The 21,887-nt window shown below is 42.8% G+C and overlaps 1 protein-coding gene across 1 annotated transcript in view; it reads left to right on the forward strand.

Moving 5' to 3' along the window:
* Positions 1 to 21,887, forward strand: part of creb5b (cAMP responsive element binding protein 5b) — a 150,243-nt gene that overhangs the window by 97,157 nt on the left and 31,199 nt on the right. The window contains exon 7 of the mRNA XM_088328102.1: positions 2,113 to 2,223. Coding sequence (XP_088184228.1) covers positions 2,113 to 2,223 — 111 coding nt within the window. The remainder of the gene's footprint in view (positions 1 to 2,112; positions 2,224 to 21,887) is intronic.

Below are 21,887 nucleotides of genomic sequence, written 5' to 3' on the forward strand. Positions count from 1 at the left end.
GGCGAGTCAGACTCTGTTTGTCATGATTCCTGATTCAGGGCACCTTTGACTGCCCAATTGGCGCCAACAGCCCTGAGCGCTGATTGGTTCAGAGACTCTTTTTAAACCCCGGCTTTCAAGAGGAAGCCGTCAGATCGTATGGAACCGATGCTCCCAGCTAGGCAAGCTCATACCTTCATACATTTTCCTGCCCTGTTTTCTCCTACCTGATACCTGTTGCCAACCTGTTTCTGGACCCGTTTTTGCCCTGATCTGCCATCCCGACATCTGACCTGTTTAGCCCCGTTTCCTGCCTGATACCTGTTGCCGACCTCTTTTCTGAACTCGATACCGCCCCTGCTCTCCCGTCCCGGCTAGTGACCAGTATCCCGGCTGTCTACGATTATCCTCACTCGACACAGAAGTGCCACTTCCGCGTTCCAGCCATCTGCTACTCATGTCTGTCGATCATCGGATCGTGGAAGCAAGCACTGCTCTCTCTTTTTTCAATAAAACTGAGTAAACGAACGCTACCGGGTCCTGTCTCTGTTTCTGGTCAGTGACACCGTTTCGTTCAACTGTCCAACGTGTGTCACAGAGCTATTGCCATGCTATGTAAGCTCTTCAAGTACCGTATTTTCCGCACTATAAGGCGCACCTAAAATCTGTTTTTTTTTTTTAAAAAGCTGACTAGGCGCCTTATAATCCGGTGCGCCTTATATATGGATCAATATTGAGCCGCGACAGGTCTCGCAACTTACGGTAAGCAGCCACCGACTCCATTTTTCGCGTCGAAGAAGAAGTGCGCTGTGCATACTGGGAAATATTAAACAACGATTCTCTTTTATTTGTGCGTTTGTAAAAGACCCTGAAATGGCTCCTATTAAGAGACACGCTTACAACGCAGAGTTTAAACTCAAGGCGATCAGTCACGCAGTAGAACACAGAAATAGAGCAGCAGCAAGAGAGTTTAACATTAATGAATCGATGGTGCGGAAGTGGAGGAAGCATGAGGATGAGCTGTTTACGTTTTACATTTTACAGTTATTATGTTATTGCTTTATTGTTATTGTTTTGCACTTGTTATTGTTTTTGCACATTACGAGTGTCACTATATTGCGATTGCACTAACGTTTAACTTACCATAACAGTATCAGACGGTTTTTTGCATGTTGACTAAATGGAGGAAAAGTAAAATGTTATGCCTTGCTGTTGTTCAAAGATGTTAAAGATGTGTCACGAAAATGCTTTACCTCAGAGAAAATAACAAAACAGCTGTTTATTCATTTTGGGAGTGAATGGAGTTGTGGAAAGCTTGTTTGTTATCTATTAATAAAGTTTGACTGACCTATCTGACTGTTTTGTTGACATTCCCTTTAACATGGCACCATCTAATGGTTGCATAACGTAACTACAGCCTCTACTGTAGCGCCTTATAATGCGGTGCGCCTTATGTATGGAAAAAGTTTTAAAATATATCATTCATTGAAGGTGCGCCTTATAACACGGTGCGCCTTATAGTGCGGAAAATACGGTAGTCTTTTATTCATTGTATCCAGGTTAAAATGCTCCCAAACTTTCGATTTTTCGGTAAGAGTACTTGATGTTGATAACACTATTTTTGTGTGTTTATGTTACCGCTCGAGACGCTAATGTGCATGTACGACTTTCAGCAGCGATTATCTTCATGTAAAGATGCTTTAGTCTGTTAGAAAAATGTGTGCGGATTCAACAGATAACCATGAATTCCCTTGTCAACTGTTTCTATTATTGAGTTTTGTCAACAACGTCGATTAATCATTGTAACCCTAATAAATACTGTATGCATTTCCAACCGTATCTGTATTCTGCGGTATGTAAGGCACAGGTTTCGAAGGCGCACGTTCCAATTCCAGGCCAATTGGGGGTTTTTAGGTGCAGGTTATAGTCGGGAAAATACGGTTAATAACTATCAGCACACACACCTTCGTTTTACCAGTTTCCTGTGTTAAGTCTCTCCATACCGCCTTCCTGTTTGGGGTCAGCTCCTGTTATCATGGCACAAAAGCAGAGGAGGGCCTGTCGTGTGAAACATCCCTCCGCTCGCCTCTCATCTCGGGTTTTGTTGACTCACTTTTGCCTTCGTGTTGTCAGATGGAGAGGCAAATTTCGATGGGCGCCAACATGATGGCTATGCAAGGCCCCACCCACAGCAGCCCCTGTTCCTCCGCGCACATTCCCTCCATGCACTCAGAGGCCAAACTGGTAAGTAGCGCGCTCGCGAAGGTACACGCTCCAAAATGTCTTTTCCACGGCGCTTTGCCAAGTGCTCGGTCCTGTGCGGGTTTCATCATTTGCTGTGTAATCAAAGCTGCGCAAAGCTGGAGAACTGGAAGAAAGGGCTTTTTATGCAGTTGTGGCACAGCTGCCCGGTGGCTGCCTGATGTATATCGTAATGTACAGAATGCGTCGTATTGCTCCGGCAACTTGTTAGCACTCGTTTTACAAACTCACATGATGTCATACTTGACAAAGGGAGCGCTTGGGAATGGGGGCTGGGTCCAGAGTTACAAAATTAAACCTGCTGTAGTTCATTTGCATACTGTCTAGTTATAATATTTTATAATCAGGGTTGGGTAGGGTTACTTTAACTTGATTACTTTCAATTACTTTTGGATTAATCCAATACCAAATATGCTAATAAAAGACAAAAGAAACTAAATATGAATAAAATGATGACTCACAACACGTGGTAAGCTTTCTCTCCTGGCTTTGATCTCTTTGATCTCCGGCAAAACGAACATAAAATGCGACAGAAACCAAATCAAAATAAATCCAAACAGCTTGCCAACATCATTTTTGCCGTTCCATGTATTCTGTTACTCCCCAAGCCTGCACAAAATGTAGTAATTGTATTCATATTTAGTTTCTTTTGTCTTTTATTAGCATATTTGGTATTGGAGTAATCCAAAAGTAATTGAAAGTAATCAAGTTAAAGTAACCTGACCCAACCCTGTTTATAATACTGTGCGTATGTACTCTAAATCAGGGGTCAAGCCAGATATGTTTTTTTTCATGAGTACATCTGGCTCTTTGCCTTGCTGTCTCTTTAAGAGAGTACTCGGTTGGTTTGGACACATGGAGAGGATGGATGAGGAGCGAATGTTGAAGAGAATCTACAGAGCAGAAGTAAATGGATGGAGACCAAGAGGAAGGCCGCGATTGACGTGGATGGATGGTGTTATGAGTGCACTGCAGGAAAGAGGTCGAAATCTAGTGAAAGCTAGAGCTATTGTTGGTGATAGGAATGAGTGGAGAGGTGTTGTGAAAGGATAGTGGGTTGGGCAGGGCATCCGTATGATGCAGCAGGGGTAAACCAGTGAAAGCTGTCGGGCCCTGCTGTTGTGTCACCCTGACCCGAGTGACATGGCCGCTTTCTTGTGTCCTATTTCATCCGGAGGGACGAAAGCATGACCAAGGTGCCTAACTTGTTTAGGTGTTTGGGCATTTGGGTTGGCCATGGTCCCCAAAACGTTTGTGTGTGTTTTTTTGCTATTTTTTTTTCCTTTTTATTGTCTTTGTTATTGTATGTGTTTGTCTTGCTGTCGGTCACCCCTCTTGAGGGATATGACCAAGGTAGATAGATAGATACACATCTGGCTCGGAGACAAAATGGGATCCTTGCAAATTTCCTTTATGTCGCTTATTGTCAAACAACATGAGAACATGCAAAGTCATTGCACCACTTGAGAATTTAGTTGCTCGGTCCAGCGTATATAGGGCACAGTCTCAACTACAGACACGGCGTCACTCTAACAAACCCCGTTTTGGCTGTACATCGCTAAGGAATCCTTCACATAAAAGCTCCTTAAACAATGTTTGTTCACTGTTGTGACACTTTGTGATGAAAACCCACAGAAAAAACTGTAAACACCCATAAATGCCAGCAAAGCATCCAGGGCAATTTGATTGAGTGAGCAGTAGATATAGGCTGAGATATGCACATATAGCGCAAGCACTCACATTTCTCTCTCTAAATATGTCGGTATCCTTCTCGTTTGTAGTATTTGGCGACATTTTCCACCAAAAACTTTGCTTGCACCTTGTTTTGAAACCATTATTTAGGACAAAAAGTCAAAATGAGCCTGAACACTTGTGTGGGAGGGAGACAAAATGTAAGTGGTGTATTTATATTTTTGGGGGACAGAAGCTCTGGCATTATTATGATTTCATGAATGTTATCAAATCATCAAATACCACACAGTGAAATAGAATGCGCTGAAAAATTAACTTTTGTTTGGAGAGCAGATTTGGAAATTTCTTTGGCTCTTTGGGTCACAAAGGTTCCCGACCCCTGCTCCAAACAGTCACATGTTCACAATTCAAGCTATTTACAAATTGATCAAGTCAAAATGACCAACACAAAAATGGAAAACATATAATAATTTTCAAATGTGTAAATAACCACAACCATATTTTTCCATGACAATTTTTTTAAATAGTTTGATGTGTCATTAAATAGTTAAAAGTTAAATAGATTCTCAATGAAGTATATGTTGCCAATGCCCAACTGAGTTCAAAGAGCTATGTGCTTTATTTTTCATTGCGTCTATCTGCTTGTATCTTACTTTTATCAGAGCCGTTCGGGTCAGAACACATTAGGTTCAAGGACATTGGATGGGGGTGTGCTGGAGAGTGATGTCATGCTCGTCCCCGGTGGTTTTTTTGGGGGTCAGTGTGGCATGAAAATGGTGAAAGTCAGAAAAGGTCTGCTTCTGTTAGAGTCCAAATGCCAACCCAAGGCCAAAAAATAGGGGGGGGGGGGTTATTCGATCGTGTCTAAGAAATCCACGTATTTGCACGCACATCATTACTTTAAGCTAGGAGATTGGCAAAGAGGTACAAAATTTCAAATGTCACACAGTTCTTTTAAGTCATTTCCACTGAAAATGCTATATCCGATTTCTTTTTGGGGTGCCTCGACAAGCAATTAATTTGTTTACTTGAACCCAATTCAAAGAGACAAAAGTTATATCAGCCTGTATGCTTTAGATTTCTAAATGTAAGCAGCTTATGGTCATTGTTTTCAAATGTTTCAGCTCTCATGCTGACTAGCTTAGTCCTTAGCATCATTTTTAGCTTATGAGCAGTGGCCTGAAGGTTAATACTCAACCCTGATCTTTTTGGTTACATCTCTAAGTCAAGTAACAGGATTGGTTGTAGGTGTTGAGCCTAATTGCTGACCCGGATATCAAATTCAGTTTTTATATAAGTTGTTGTCCTGTATATCCACTGAGTGAAGAGACAAAAATGATAGGCTGATATTTCCTAATGTGATATAGTGATGGAGCAGTGAATCTAATTGAAGAAAATGCCAAATTTGCCACAAGCCAGAAACGGAGACAGGACCCAGTAGCAATCGTTTACTCAGTTTTATTGATAAAGAGAGAGAGCAGTGCTTGCTTCCATGATCCGATGATCGACGGACACGGGTAGGAGGTGGCTGGAACGCGGAAGTGGCACTTCCGTGTCGAGCGAGGATGATCGTAGGCAGCAGGGATACTGGTGACTAGCCGGGACGGGAGGGAAGGGCGGTATCGAGTCCAGAAAAGAGGTCGGCAACAGGTATCAGGCAGGAAACAGGGCAAAACAGGTCGGTGGTTGGGATGGCAGAGCAGGGCAGAAATGGGTCCAGAAACAGGTCGGCAAAAGGTATCAGGCAGGAGAAAACGGCAGGAAAATGTCGGAAGGTATGAGCTTGCCTAGCTGGGAGCATAGGTTCGCAAACGGTCTTAGAAGCCGGGGGTTTAAAAGGAGTCTCTGAACCAATCAGCGCTCAGGGCTGTTGGCACCAATTGGGCAGTCACAGGTGCCCTGAATCAGCAATCATGAAAAATTACTCGTTCTATACATATCTATATATAGAATATTTACCTTCTGAGATATCCTCTCATATAGGCAGTAGAGCATTTTATTGAAATCAGAGAACACAACTAAAGAAGGTGAGAAAACACAAAGCTGTTGTTGCCCACAGCTTACACCCAGACACTTTCGCGCAGTCCTCTTGATAAGACAGGCCTCTTTAACAAGCACTTTTATCCCCTGATTAATTTTATGCTTGTTTTTTCTTGGTACTGAAATGCTTTAAATACATTGTTGGCAATTAAATATCAAAATGTGCCGTTTACCTAATTGTTCAAATTAGTTATATGACTCCATTAACCAAACACAACCTACATTCACCCAACAATTTATGCGCGCTTGTTTCTTGATGGAAAAGATAAACTAGAAAAGCTGATATTTTCACACGGGGGCAGATTTAATTTCATTAGCAATTGAACTAAGTGAACTCCATCAAATACGGTCGAATTTGTGCCGTCGGAGTCTCTGGCAAGCCTTCTTCTCAAGTCCTATAGCCTCTCCGCCCACGTCTTTCTGCAAGATGGTGTGCCGGCTCCTTCCATGGGCGTGCCAATGAAGCCCAACGTGAGCTTCACAATCTCAGAGACGAGCGTCCCGATATCTGTGGTTCCTCAAAACAACGGAGAGCGTTTCTCAAAATAATGCCTGCCGTCCTCTGTCATCAGGGCCTTTCTGCGTCTGGATGTGCTAATTATCTTATCAGCCTAACGTCCTGTTCCCGCCATTCCTGTAAACAATATTTCCTACCAGGGTGCCCTGAACTTTCCAGGCTCATTGAATAAAGTCACAGTCATTAAATAACTACAGCATTAAACTCAATAAATGTAACTTGTATTCAATCGTATAAAATCCTTTATAGTCAAATGTATAAAATCCTTCAAAATGCATGCTTTCTTTAACTACTCAATACTAGAAACCTTGTCTTTCGTGTGTTTTTTTTTACAGATTATTCAATGATTAGTCAGATTTTTGGGAAATTGTGCTTACGACTTGGAAGTTTAATGAGTAATGGAAAAGCGCGCTTGGAAATAGCCACTGCTGGCTGACTTTGCCGGAGAGTGGACAGGACGTGGCGAGAGAGTGAAAAGAGAGAGAGAGAGAGCGAGGGAGAAGAGTCGTGGAGGTCATCAGAAGAGTTATTGCTCTGATAGAGGAGCGCAGGAGCATTCCCAGGGCATTTAATTCTCCCTCTTCCTCCTGCTCTCTCAAGATTGATCGTCTTTGTGGTCTTTTGAATCTCCTCGACGGTTCCTATGGTAACATACCGGGGTAACACAATATTGGTGTATTAGGCTTATCTCTCCTCTGGCTGTCATCCAGACACATCTTACTCGTTTTTGTACTCCTCCTATCTTTGTAATTGAATTGTAAATGCTCCATTGGGCCTCCCATAAACATATGCAGTCACTAAGTGGCTGCAGGCCACCGCTTAAGCTAGCCAGAAATAAGGCATCGAAAAAATAAGAACACAACTGATGGATTTTCGTGATTACAGGACGGTAGAATTGGACGCGATGGTGCTATCGAGAAGGACATCTTTAGTATGTTTCGTAGACAACGAAAGGGTCGAAATTCCACGATATACGTACCCGGGCCGGGTCGATAAATACGGCTTCGCTATCGGATAACCGGGCCGTGATCAGGCCCATGTGTCCCCTGCGACGTTCTCGATCCGGCTCTAATCGCATTAGCCCCACCATGTTGACGTTCCGCCAATGGGAAATCTCCAGACTGTAACCCTACACCCCCGAGGCGCAAAACCCGGGTCTGCTCTCTCCCACCAAAGTTTACATTATCAGGGGTTCGAGTGGGACTTTGATAGACGGCAGGGAAATGGATAGACAGGGAGTTGAAAAACCCAAGACATGGATATTCCGACGCGCCAAAGGCCGGGAAATTGGGATCATTCTCCACTTGAAAGGAGCCGTTTTGTGTTTGTTTGATATTTTGTGGTGACTGGAGGCCCCCATTTGCAGAATATAAGCCTCCCCCCTCCCCCGTTAGAGAAAGCACACTGCAGGGTCCAGAGCTTGGGGGTCTAATGAAGGCTAATTGATTTTGCGGTGGGCCGGAGCAGCAGGGAGGCCTGTCTCTGGTGTAAATAGTTAATGAGCCAAAGGACTGCTGTGGCCCCCAGGGGACCTGTATCCTGCCCCGAGCTCTACAGGACACAGGGGTTATTATTCGCATCAGCGTTCTTATTTTCTCCTTTTTTATCTGTCTCTGCAATTTGCCACTAGCATTCAAGTTTCTCCAAGTTGTAACAGTTATAACTGTCAACCTCCACGGCTCCATGCCCTTACAAAATGTAAAATAATCTTACACCATATTTTTTTTTCTAACGTGTTCATTTATGTAGTTTTACATGTTATATTGTACATGTGTTTCGTTGTATCATATATATTGTTAATGAACATTTTGTTGTGAGATACTGAGTTGCTCGACATGAATGAGGTTTATTATAAAAAAGGTTCAAAAATGAAGTAGCTTGGACGTTCACTGTAGAACAGAGGTGTCAAACTCATATTAACTCGGGGGCCACACGATAGAACAAACATTCTGTCGGGGGCCGGACTAGTAGATTAAAGAGGAAGAAAAAGAGAGATAAAGAAATAAGAAAAGGAGGGAGGAAAAGGAGAGAGGGCGAGACAAAGAAAGAGAGAGAGGAGAGCGTGAGACACAAAAGGGATAAAAAGAGAAGTCGTTAGAGAGGGGGAAAGAAAGGGAGCGGAAGAAAGAAATCCCAAGAGAAATAGAAAGACAGAAGGAGAGAAAAGAGAAAAGAAAGCGCATCAACAACAAGGCTGTGGAGGTTGTCAGCAGTATCAAGTTCCTAGGGGTGCACATTACAAACAAACTCACCTGGTCCGTGAACACTGCATCACTGGTTAAGAGGGCACAGCAGCGCCTGTACTTCCTGCGGAGGATGAGGAGAGCCCACCTGCCCCGACCTTCCCTCATCGCATTCTACAGGGGCACCATAGAGAGTATTCTGACCAGCTGTATCTCTGTGTGGTGTGAAGGCTGCAGCGCTACCGACTGGGGTAGTGTGAGGAGGGTAACGAGGACAGCAGAGAAAATAATCGGGACTACACTTCCCTCCATTCAGGACATTGGGCAGAAGCGCTGCCTATCCCATGCTAAGAACATTATCGGGGACCCCTCTCACCCCCATCATGGACTGTTCACTCTGCTAGCCTCTGGGAAGAGGTACTGCAGTGTGCGGTGCAGAACCACCAGGTTCCGCAGTAGTCTAGTCCCCCTGGCCATTAGACTGTTAAATGGTCAATCTAACATATAGTTAACCTAAATCTTAACGGCTGCTAATCTGCCTTTTTGCACTACTGGCAGTTCTTTATAGCTTGCCACTCCTTGCACATTTGCTCTCTGCACTATTGTACTTACAGTGTTACTGTTACAGTGTTAATGTTACTGTTTACCTGACTTGTTAACCTGACTGCCCATTTTGCACATCTGGTTAGCTACTCCTCTTGCACTATCGGCACTATGGTAAAATACTATACGTAGCCATAATACAATACAACTTTTATTTATATCTGTACATTCAAGGAAACTGTGCGGGTCAGATGTATCGACATTTCGTTCTGTATACACGTGTACTAGAATGACAATAAAGTAGATCTGAATCTGAATCTGAATCTGAGAAAGAGAAAAGAGAGAAAAGGAAAAAAGGAAGTTAAAGCAAAAGAAGTTAAAACGACACAGAGAGAGAAAGAGACAAAGAGTACCTTGTGGTTAAGGGAACAGGACATTTTTGATAAGAGCTTTGGGTAAACTCCATGCCAGGTTTAGTTGTGTTCTAGTCTGTTGTGGTCTAGGGAACAGGACATTTTTGTGTAGAGTGCAGGGTTTAGCGCCTTGCCGAGTGTAGTTGTGTTCTAGTACCTTGTGGTCAAGGGAACAGGGCAATTTTTTGTAGAGCTTTAGGTAAGCGCCCTGACGGGTTTGGTTGTGTTCTACTCTCTAGGGAACAGGACGTTTTTCGTGTAGAGCGCCAGGTAAGTGCCCAACTGAATGTGGTTGTTTTTTACTCTGTTGTGGTCTAGGGAACAGGACTTTTTTGTGTAGAACGCAGGGTGAGCGCCTTACTCGGTGTGGTTGTGTTTTAGTCCGTTGTGGTCAAGGGAACAGCACGTTTTTTTTTTTGTGTAGAGCTTTGGTCAAGCGCCCTGCCGGGTTTGGTTGTATTCTAGACTGTTGTGGTCTAGGGAATAGGACTCTTTTGTGTAGAGCGCAGGGTAAGCAACTTTCCGGGTGTGGTTGTGTTTTAGTTTGTTGTGGTCAAGAGCGCCCTGTCAGGTTTGGTTGTGTTCTGCTCTGTTGGGTTCTAGGTAACAGGACGTTTTTTTAGGAGAGCGCCGGGTGAGTGCCCAACCGAGTGTGGTTGTTTTCTGCTCTGCTGCAGTCTAGGTAACAGGTAGTTTTTGTGTAGAGCAGTAGGTGAGCGCCTTGTCGGGTGTGGTTGTGTTCTACTCAGTGTGGTTTAAAGAACAGGAGGTTTTTTTGTGTAGAGCGTCGGGTAAGTGCCCTGCCGGGTGTGGTTTTGTCTAGTCCGCTGTGGTCAAGGGAACAGGACGTTTTTTGTGAAGAGGGTAATCGGGTAAGCGCCCTGGCTGGTTTGCTTGTGTTCTAATCTGTTGTGGTCTAGGGAACAGGATGGTGCGTATTGCCAACTCCAGGTTGTGGGATAGTCGACCTTTTGGTAGTGTGAAGGAAACAGGGACCGGGCCAAGTTCCACTGCACGCCGGCCAAAAAATTACATCACCGCCCTAAGTCGATTCTCCGCCAGGCCTCCTGAGCGCTTGCTCACACATGCGACGTCCGTTTCATCATTTTTGCGCAATAACCAACACAATTCACGCAGAGGTAAATGAGCACTGTACTGTAAGTGTTTCGTAATGTTTTTGATAGCATAGGCACCTTTTTTTTATTGATATAAGTCAAGAGGTGGAATATGTTAAAAGATGTTTTTAAAAAAAAATAAGATCAGGGCATTGATCTATTTAAAGTCTAGTAGAAGCTCAACCTTAGGAGAGAAGACATCAATACATATTTGAATAATCAGCAAAAATATCATACGAGTGTACATTTTTTTAAAAACACTCTTAGGTCGAGGAATGTGCATGTCAGGACCAGACCGGAGACAAGACCCACTTGCGTTACGTTTCACTCAGTTTTATTGGAAGAAAGGAAAGGGTTGCACCCACGATCCGGTGATTGCTGGCCGCGGGAAGCAGGTCGCTCTAAACGTGGAAGTGGGACTTCTGTGGCTAGCGATGGCAGTGTCGGGAACAGAGAAACCGTGTCAGTAGCCGGGACAGGAGAGCAAAAAACGTGGTCGGGATCGGAAACGAGTCGAAAGCCAGGAGAGGAGAGTAGACGTGGTCAGGATCAAAAAACGGGTCGAAGCCGGTACACAGACAGGAGCAAAAACAGGTGGGAGTCAGGGTTGAAAAAGTTTGCCCTAAGTACACTGAGTCTCGCAGATGGACTGACAACAGGTGACAGATAGACGTGGGTTTGAATAGTGATAGGGAGCCAATCAGAGTCCGAGGCAGTTGGCGCCAAAGGAGAGGGCACAGGTGCATCATATCGGTAATCATGACAGTGCATTTATTTTACATAACATGAGGCCCACTTCACCAGATCAGACTCGATTGTCTGCCATGTTGCTGCTATGGTTACTCCCAAACACCAAAAACCTCAGAAAAGACGAACAAAAATGAGATGAAATATCGTGTCGTTTGGTCACTTTGAGTCGCCGTAGTTGTAACCTTCCTTATGCTTTGTGGCACTCTTTTTGGGGTTGCACTACACAATACAGCAACATCTAGTAGTCAAATATTACACAAGTGTCATGATTACCGATATGCATCACCTGTGCCCGCTCCTTTGGCAGCAACTGCCTCAGACTCCGATTGGCTCTCTGTCCCTATTTAAATCCAATCCTATCTGTCCCCTTTTGTCAGTCCGTCTGCGGACCTCAGTTACCACTAGGCAAGCCTATATTTCGACCCTGAGTCCCACCTGTTTTTGCTCCTGTCTGTCCCCCGGCTTCAACACGTTTTTGATCCTGACCACGTCTACTCTCCCGTCCCGGCTTTCGACCTATTTGTCCTCGACCACGTCTACTCTCTTTTCCTGGCTTACGACCCGAACACGATTTTGCTCTCCTGTCCCGGCTACTGACACGTTTTTACGTTCACGACACCGCCATCGCTCGCCACGGAAGATCTACTTCCGCGTTCAGAGCGACCTGCTTCTCGCGTCCAGCAATCACCGAATTGTGGGCGCGACCATTTCTCCTTCTTCCAATAAAACTTGTGAGAAAAGCAACACAAGTGGGTCCTGTCTCTGTTCTGTTCCTGACAACAAGTATTACAAATTGCCTTATTTGGCTCCTTGATAAACATACCTGAGCGCCACATAAAGCAATGATAAAATGTAAAAATTAACTATTTGCAATTTTACTTTTGTCACAAGTCAGAAACGGAGACAGGACCCAGTAGTTTTCGTTTACTCAGTTTTATTGATAAAGAGGGAGAGCAGTGCTTGCTTCCACGATCCGATGATCGACGGACACGGTTAGCAGGTGGCTGGAACGCGGAAGTGGCACTTCCGTGTCGAGCGAGCATAATCGTAGGCAACAGGAATACTGGTCACTAGCCGGGACGGCAGAACAAGGGCGGTATCGAGTTCAGAAAACAGGTCGGCAACAGGTATCAGGCAGGAGACAGGGCAAAACAGGTCGGTGGTCGGGATGGTAGAGCAGGGCAGGAACGGGTCCAGAAACGGGTCGGCAACAGGTATCAGGCAGGAGAAAACAGAATGGGAAAATTTTGGAAGGTATGAGCTTGCCTAGCAAAAGCGTAGGTTCGCAAACGGTCTGACGGGGGGTTAATAGGAGTCTCTGAACCAATCAGCGCTCAGGGCTGTTGGCGCCAATTGGGCAGTCACAGGTGCCCTGAATCAACAATCATGACAATTTTAACCAATTTAGACAAAAATCTTCTGAAAACTAGGCCAAAAAAAAGAATTAAAATAATTAAAACAAAAAGCAAAAGATCAGCGGTGTCTAATATTGAAAGATTGAAAGATTGAATGCACGCTGCTTCGAAGCAATGAATATTGGAAGGGGGATGACCCTATGCGTGGTCCTTTCTCAAGGTTTCTTCATTTTCCTCATGTTGAGGTTTTTGAGTTTTTCCTTGCCTTGTCTCTTTGTGCCCTGCGACTGGCTGTCAACCAGTTCAGGGCGTCCCCTGCCCACTGCCCGAAGATAACTGGGATGGGCTCCAGCACCCCCGTGACCCTACTGAGGCTAAGCGGTGCAGATAATAGCTGGATGCATGTTTGTTAATGCTATATCCATTGCAACCTGGTAATCCATTTTATTCTATTTTTATATTATACTTTAATTTTTTTAATTTTATTGTTTGTTACTACAACATCCATCGCAGATTGGTCATTCTGGAAGGGGTCCCTTCTAAAAGTTTCTCTATTTTAATAATGCTGAGGTTTTTGAGTGTTTCCTTGCCCTCATGTAGGTTTTAGATCAGGGGATGGTGTCATAATCGTCTGTGGTCTATGCAGCCCTTTGAGACTCTTTGTGATTAAGGGCAATACAAATAACCATGACTTGACTTAACATGAACGTAACATGACTCAGCTCATGTCAGTGGATCCATTTTCTGTCTGTTTTCTACTAGTCCCCCCCTGCCAACTTCAGACACCCCTTTAATTCCCTGCAAGCAAAATGTGTTATTTATTAGCTTCCTATTAAAAATTGTTTATAATGTTACCAAGGACAATAAACATGTCACCAAGCATGGCGCTAGGCGCCCAGTTTTTAATGAGGTAAACAATGCTATACGTTGCTCCACCGCTGCGCTCTTGGCTTTGGAGCTGGCACATGGAGAGTGGATGACATAATTGTTGGCATGTTCTAAATGTGCTCCTTTTACTCCGTCAAGGAGGAGACCAGGGGGGTGAACTTGGTCTCTTAAAGAGATATTTCATCATACGCTGGAGGGCCTCTCATCAAAGGGTTTCCACTCTCCACCAGACTTTTACATTTGGTTTACACGGCCCTTAGCGTAGTTAAGTTTCGTCTATGAAATGTTGTGTGCCGTACAGGGTTGGGTAGGGTTACTTTAACTGGATTACTTTCAATTACTTTTGGATTACTCCAATACCAAATATGCTAATAAAAGACAAAAGAAACTAAATATGAATAAAAATATGACTCACAACACGTGGTGAGCTTTCTCTCCTGGCTTTGATCTCTTTGACCTCTGGCAAAACGAACATAAAATGCGACAGAAACAAGATGAAAATAAATCCAAACCGCTTGCCAACATCATTTTTGCCGTTCCATGTACAGTGGAACCTCGGTTCTCGACCATAATCCGTTCCAGAACCCTGTTCGAGAACCGATTTGTTCAATCACCGAAATCATTTTTCCCGTTAAAAATAATGTAAATCGTTTTAATCCGTTTCAACACCCTGAATGATTACCATGAATGTTTAACGTAAACACGAAGCTAACCCAAGCTAATCGTACGTTCGCGTTATCGTAATCTTCCGTACGAAAGATTACGCTAACATGAACGTGTAAAAATTTTAAAAATGAGGTCGTTTACAAGTCATTTAGCACCTCAAGTGGCTAACGCTTTATTGGAAAGGGGGCTCCGTTCCAACACCCTGAATTTTGGGCTCAGTTCCAACACCCTGAATGTTTACCTCGAATCATAAAGCTAACCCAGGCTAATCGTACGTTCGCGTCATCGTAATCCTCCGTATGAAAGATTACGCTAACGTGTAAAAAAAAAAAGACAAAGAAAAGAATTATGAATAGGATTTCTTACCTTTGTGGTGGTCAGCAGAAGGCGCATGCTGTATATCCCCCTAGCAAGATCGGAAACTCGCACACCTCTTTCATATTTAGCTATTATGTCTTTCTTAAAGGCAATAGTTGTACGAACAACTTTTCTTTTTTCACCTGTCCTGCTTGCACCGACCGGAGGCATAGTTAGGGGCTAAAACACTCGGTTCACCGATATTAAAAGCGAAAGCAAAAAGAGGCAAGTAGGCACGTGATAACAGTTGGTCACGAAGGGTGGGGACGATCTACACCCATACGCCGCTCAGCATCGCACTCTAGCGTACGCACTCACGCATTACCGGCGTTCGAACTCCGAATTTTTGACCGAACAGAGAAGCAAGAATTTCTCGAAATTTTTGGTCAGACTCCGATTTGTTCGAACTGGGAGGCATTCAAAAAACAGAGGTTCTAACTGTATTCCGTTACTCCCCAAGCCTGCACAAAATTTAGTCATTTTATCATATTTAGTTTCTTTTGTCTTTTATTAGCATATTTGGTATTGGAGTAATCCAAAAGTCATTGAAAGTAATCCAGTTAAAGTGACCCTACCCAACCCTGGTGCCGCAGCATGTGTTTATGTCGCACCCTTCATAGTTTCTTTACGATCTAAATTGCGAGGGGATGAAGTCATTTGCTTAGTGAACGATTGTGTTTGTTGTCACCGTAGTAGAACACCTCAGGCTAAGCTTTGGGAAGAAAAGAGCGTACGCGCATAAGTGGGAATCCAGGTTTTGCAAGCAACATCTGTATGAATACCAACATTGTCGGAGCATGATGTCATCGGAGAGGGACGGTGAACTCAGTGCACAGCTGAATCCGCGAGCGGATTCACAGCGAGTGTATTGTAGATTTGTGTTTTTTTTAAACGAGTGTGCTGCAGAACAATGATGTGCAATGATTTCAGCTCATGATAACAACAATGTGTGTGATGTCTGGTCTTAAGTACCGTATTTTCCGCACTATAAGGCGCACCTAAAAGCCTTTATTTTTTTCAAAAACTGACCATGCGCCTTATAATACAGTGCGCCTTATATATGGATCAATATTAAGTCGCAAAGTCTTGCAACTAAGGCAAGCAGCCGCCGACTAGATTTCCCCCCGAAGGCGAAGTCGTCCGCGGTGTATGCTGGGATACATATGCCGGTGTTTCATTTCCCAGCCAATGTGTCAATCATCATTTGAATCGATCACTATTGGCTAAAGTTATTCGGAGGTAAAGGGGGCGGATCCTTTTTATCATTTACAGGCTCGCATAGGCTAAAGGGGCGAAACAAAGCCTGCAATTGGCCGAAAAAGATGAATGTGAATAGCAAGTTTGGTTGTCTACGGCATAGAGAAAACATGATTTACCATTCTGTATTTGTAATTATTTTACTCTCCTGGATTTACTACACTCACGGATATAAGAGGACATTGGCTGCACATTATTATTGAACGCAACGACTTCGGTGAGCTACCCCGGCTATATATTTTCCCAGTATCTTGTTTCAGAGTGATGTCGATGTTTCTGTGATGGGTCTTTTTTTTAAATTAAACTCAATTCCAAGTGTTTATTGTCATATGCACAGTAAAGTTGCGAGCAAAAAAGAAAATAGAAACTAAGGAATGGTTGGCATTTCTTGAATCACAAGACTTTAACCTTCCGAATGATATTTGGAACAATGCATTTGAGTGACATCGTACGGACACCGCATCAGCACGTGTCTACGACACGTATTTGCTTCTTTGCAAGCTTTCGGAATGTTAAGGGGGTAATCAATTTGATTGAACTATCTGTTTTGTCCACGTTCCCATTGTAGCGCCTTATAATCCGGTGCGCCTTATGTATGGAAGATATAGGACCAAAAACTATTTTTTGGGGGTGTGCCCTATAACCCGGTGCGCCCTATAGTACGGAAAATACGGTACACTAAAGAAGGTCCAGTCATGAGCAGAAATGTTTCAATCCAAGTGCAGTACTCATACCGGTCAAGCTCCAGGGCTCCATGCCCTTGCAAACTGTCGTATTTTCCCTTACAAAATACAAAATAATCTTAGACCATATTTTTTTTCAAACGTGTTTATTTATGTAGTTTAATATAATAATAATAATAATAATAATAATAATTTCCTTGTATTGTCATTCTGTGTAACAATGTACACAGAACGAAATGTCGATTGCACCTGACCCGTTGTAGCGAGCCGATGCAGCCGCAGCCAACAGAGGGCGCCGCCGACCACTTTTTAAGTCTTAGGAATGACTCGGCCGGGGCGCGAACCACCGACCTCCCAGTTATTGTACATGTGTTTCCTTATATCATATATATTGTTAATTAACATTTTGTTGTGAGATACTGAGTTGCTCGGCATGAATGAAGTTTATTATAAAAAAAGTTCAAAAATGAAGTAGCTTGGACGTTCACTGTAGAAGGAAAAAATACATGCAAATATAATTGAGTAGAATTTTCTTATTCAAATTATGAATTCATTTTCTGCATTAAATTATTGTTGGTAATATACTAATTACACCCACGAAAAAAGTGAACAAACAAACAAATTTCTCTTTCTGTTTGCAGATAATCTGCACATTGTAGATATTTTTTCTTCTACACATTTGAAAAACTGTAGTTTTATAAACTGGCTACAGTGGTAAATTATTTTGCTTATTTATAAAATAGATTCTCTTGTGGGCAGCACGGCGGCGCAGTGGTTAGCGCATGTGCGGCTCAGTTCATGTCTTGGGGACCTCCTGCGTGGGTTCAAATCCAGCTCCAGACTTTCTGTGCGGAGTTTGTATGTTCTCCCCGTGCTTACGTGGGTTTCCCCGGTTTCCTCCCACATTCCAAAAAACATGCATTTCAGGTGAATTGGCTGGTCCAAATTGTCCCTAGGTGTGAATGAGCGAGTAAGTTGTCTGTCCCTCCCCGTGTGCCCTGCGATTGGCTGGCAACCAGTTCAGGGTGTCCCCTGCCCACTGCCCGATGATTGCTGGGATGGGCTCCAGCACCCCCGCGACCCTACTTAGGATAAGCGGTGTAGCTGATGAGATGAGATGAGATTCTCTTGTTTTTCACTCTCTTTACATATATATTTTTGTCTTATTTTAATTTTTTTTCAACTTTTTTCCCACGGGTGATGCCTCGAAACATTTTCAATGAAGAAAATATGCCTTAGCTCAAGAAAATTTGGGCAACAGCGCTGCAGATATGTGTTTGAATTTGTGGATTAAATGGATGACAACAACCCGTTTGCAAATAGTATATTAAAGTATTTGGTATTTTTTTAACCTCAGTCCAACATGGACGCTGCACACGTGCCGACATTGTAAATTAGCAACTGTTTCTTTCAGCGTTGGGAGGAGTGAGGAGCTGCTTAGTTTATCAGAGTTGGACTCAGTCCAAGGTGGCTGAGGGGGGTGCTTTTCACATTGTTCCCACTCTGCTGTTTTGTTTTCTGACCTAGAGACGAACAGTCTCTCGAGCTGTTGTGCGACACCGTCATTAAGTCTCGGTGTCTTGGTTTACACACTCATATGCAGTTATCAAATGAATGAATGAATGAAGGTCAAGTCAAGTCATGTTTATTTGGAAAACTCAATCACAAAAAGTCTCAAAGGGCTGCACATATCACAGACTATTACAGACCACTACTGCGCCATCCCCTGATCCAAAACATACATGAGGGAATTGAAAAAGTCAAAACCTCAGCATGAGTAAAATAAAGAAACCTGGTTTTGGTTCGGGGAATGGTGTGGTGATCATCTGTCGTTTGCAATAGTCTGTGTGGCCCTTTGGGACTCCTAGTGGTTGGGGGCTGTGTAAACATGACTTGACTTGACTTCACTTTCTTCAAGATTTTGAGTTTTTCCTTGCCCTCTTGTGGGTTTTAGATTAGGGGATGGCGTAATAATAGTCTGTAGTTTGCAATAGGCTGTTGTCTGTGCAAGCATCTTATCAGTGTGATTTTGGTGTAATGCCGTTAATTGACATTGTAATTTGTTTGGTTTCATGCCGTCCGCTGCCAACATTTAAAAAAAACACACACACATACCGACATTTCCTCGTCTAACACACTGGTCGAAGAGAAGCTGATTTCTACAAATGCTTCGTTAAACTTCCTCGTATTAGCTTTCGAGAGATTTTGGTTGTCCGCTTCATCCGTGTTTCTCTCCGCCTGTCTTCTCATTCTTATTAAATATATTTTCATGGGGTCACTGGAGGGTTTGCAACACTTTGTGTCTAGACTTTATATTTTATTGGCTATGCATGTGGAAAACGTGGATGCTTTACAATCGAGTGCACACTCTGCCCATGGGAACACTGCTGCCCCTTAATGTAGGGGAGGTGCAATGCACTTCATTCTAGAACAATGAAAAAGTTCCCGATGTCAAACAGCCTCCCTGGGCAGTTTTGCGTCCCCTTAGGGGGCCCTGACCCACTATTTGAGAACCCCTGGCCTTGCACAAAGTAAGTTGTAACCATAAGCTGTATACTTTTACCTACTTTAAAGGGACAGATATAGAATGTGACCGCCAGATGCCCCTGTATTGTGTCATGCAAATGAAGACTAGTGCTTAAAAGCAAAAAATACAATAAAAACTACAGAGACTTAAAGTGACCTAACTGCACAATTTTTGTGTGCCCATCCTTCCGCGGCGTCTTTTATTTTCAGGTTCGCGTAGCAGAAAGATGGTGGCTAATTAAATGAAGTCAGCCCCCTCTAAATGTTACGTAAAATAAATGCAAATTTATCATCATAGGAGTATTTAAAAAACGGAAATTTCTATCATAGATAATGTGTTATTTCGCTTATTACTTAAACCAATATTGAATTTTTTTTATTAAGAATTAAAAAAGTTTTTTTACCGCCAGAGGGCACTAAAAACTGACTCTTTAAAGTCTTTTTTTGCAAGATTTTCCTGAAGTGCCACGTCTTATCTCATTGTAAACAAATTACACTACGTCGTTATCAATGATAATAAAGTGAATTCCATTCAAGTGATACGTCACGATAATGATATAGTAAAAAAACACGGTTGAATTAATTCAAATGTCTAAGGAATAGCCAAATTGTACTAATTTCCTGAATAAAATTTAAAGGGATTCCCCTCATTGTGCCCCTTTGAGGAATGGAATACGGTCGACTAATAGCCAATCAAAGCGGCTCCTCTCATTCACTTTGAAATGACACCAACAACTGCACATTGTCAAAAATTTGATTTTCAAAGACAAACACACAAACGCAAAGCCTAAACAAGACCAGAGAGTCTGTATTGTGTTTATCTGAAAATAAATGGTAAAATTTAAGTGTACGTGTTTTAATGAATCTTGAAGTGTCAAGGTTAAAACTTGAGATTGTATCAGGATGAAGAAAAGAAGACACTCTAAGACGGAGATTTAGGTTTTTGATAGCCCTTCCATCGGGGTCGCATGCTTCCAGGATCAGATCAGGAAGAAATGCCGCTCCGCCCATGGCGTGGCATTTATTGGAAAACACAAGAATGAAACAACACATCTGATTGGTTTAAACAAGATTATATGAACACAGGAAACTAATCTGATTGGTTTAGAGAGGGATCACGTATTTAAATGCAGTGTATAATGTTGGTCGCTAGATGGCGTGTGAGTATTATAAATGAGCAATATGGAAAGTGAAACTTTATAACACAATGCGTCTCTGTAATTGTAGGGAGGCAAGCTCTCGAGCGGGCTTCCCGACACTAAAAATGAAGGCCATCTTGATTAATAGTTAGAAGGCCCCAAAAGGATACAATTGTTGCAAGAATACGAACATACGATATAATCCTTGGCTTCGCTAAGCCACTTTTGAGAATAACATCATACAAAAGCCCATTCAAACTATAATTTCCCTTACATGAAGAAACATCAATAATTCCTAACAAAATGTTGCCTTTAATGACACTGGTATCAGCAACCTTCATGGAGTAAATAAAAGCTGGTATCGCTCCTGATACGATTGATACCTGGTGATATCATGGAAATCCATGAGAGCCTTTCTTTTTAGCAAGTGTTTTTTTTATTTGTTATAGTAATAATTACTTAAAAACAACTTTGGTTATATTTTTATTTTGCTAGATGCCTACAAGACCTCACACTTAACTAAACCTTTACTAGATAGATAGATAGATAGATAGATAGAAAGATAGATAGATAGATAGATAGATAGATAGACAGACAGACAGACAGACAGACAGACAGACAGACAGACAGACTGTCTGTCTGTCTGTCTGTCTGTCAGACAGACAGACAGACGGACGACAAATTCACATTTCCAGCAGTATCCTTGTGTTAAAAAATAAAATAAGAGATATAGAATACAAAAATACCCAATAGAATGTGTGGAATAAAGAGTATTTAATTTAAATAGTGTTCAGAAAAATAGGCACCGTAATAAAGATAGGGTAAAATGCAAATGCGGGCTTTTACTCCCGGGTGGGGTTAAAGAGCCTCATGGCATGACGGAGAAATGATCTCCTCAGTCTGTCCGTGGAACAAGACTGTGACAGCAGTCTATCGCTGAATCTGCTCTTCTATAGAAAACATGGAACTTTTCTTTGGGGGCTCATCCTTTGAATTCGAGTTACCTTCTTCTGCGCTGGGCATTACATCTCAAATGAAAGTATGGGTTTTGTTTACTGTTGCTCTGTTTTTTTTGAATGTTTTATAATAAATCAATGCTGAGTTTTGCGGATACTTTTGATTCCACACTATGTAACGTTCGAACATAGCCGAGTTGCCGAAAGTCCCCTGACCGATCCCTACCGTCAAAGAACCCCAACAGCAGTGTTCCCTCTAAGCTGCACGCGTGCGCAATTGCGCACTGCTCGCACATTCTCAGCGCACAAGAAAATCGAGCCAGCGCACAAAAATGAGGGCTCAAAATGACTACTTAAGAAGCGACCTAAGTCAAAGTTACAGTGCATGAAGGTAAAAATACACGGGTTCCCCTGACATTGTGTCCTAAATGCGGTATTTTGAAGTCGAGTCGAAGGAGAACGAAGTTGAGTAAAGTTAGTAAAGTTTGTCTGAGAACCGGCTTCTTCGGCTCGGCTCACTAGAAGGAACCGGCTCTTTCAGGTCCTAAACGGCTCTTCGGGTTGTT

The sequence above is a fragment of the Urocampus carinirostris genome, chromosome 2 (assembly GCF_059441175.1).
Source record: "Urocampus carinirostris isolate Australia breed hairy pipefish chromosome 2, RoL_Ucar_1.0, whole genome shotgun sequence".
In the NCBI taxonomy this organism is placed as follows: domain Eukaryota; kingdom Metazoa; phylum Chordata; class Actinopteri; order Syngnathiformes; family Syngnathidae; genus Urocampus; species Urocampus carinirostris.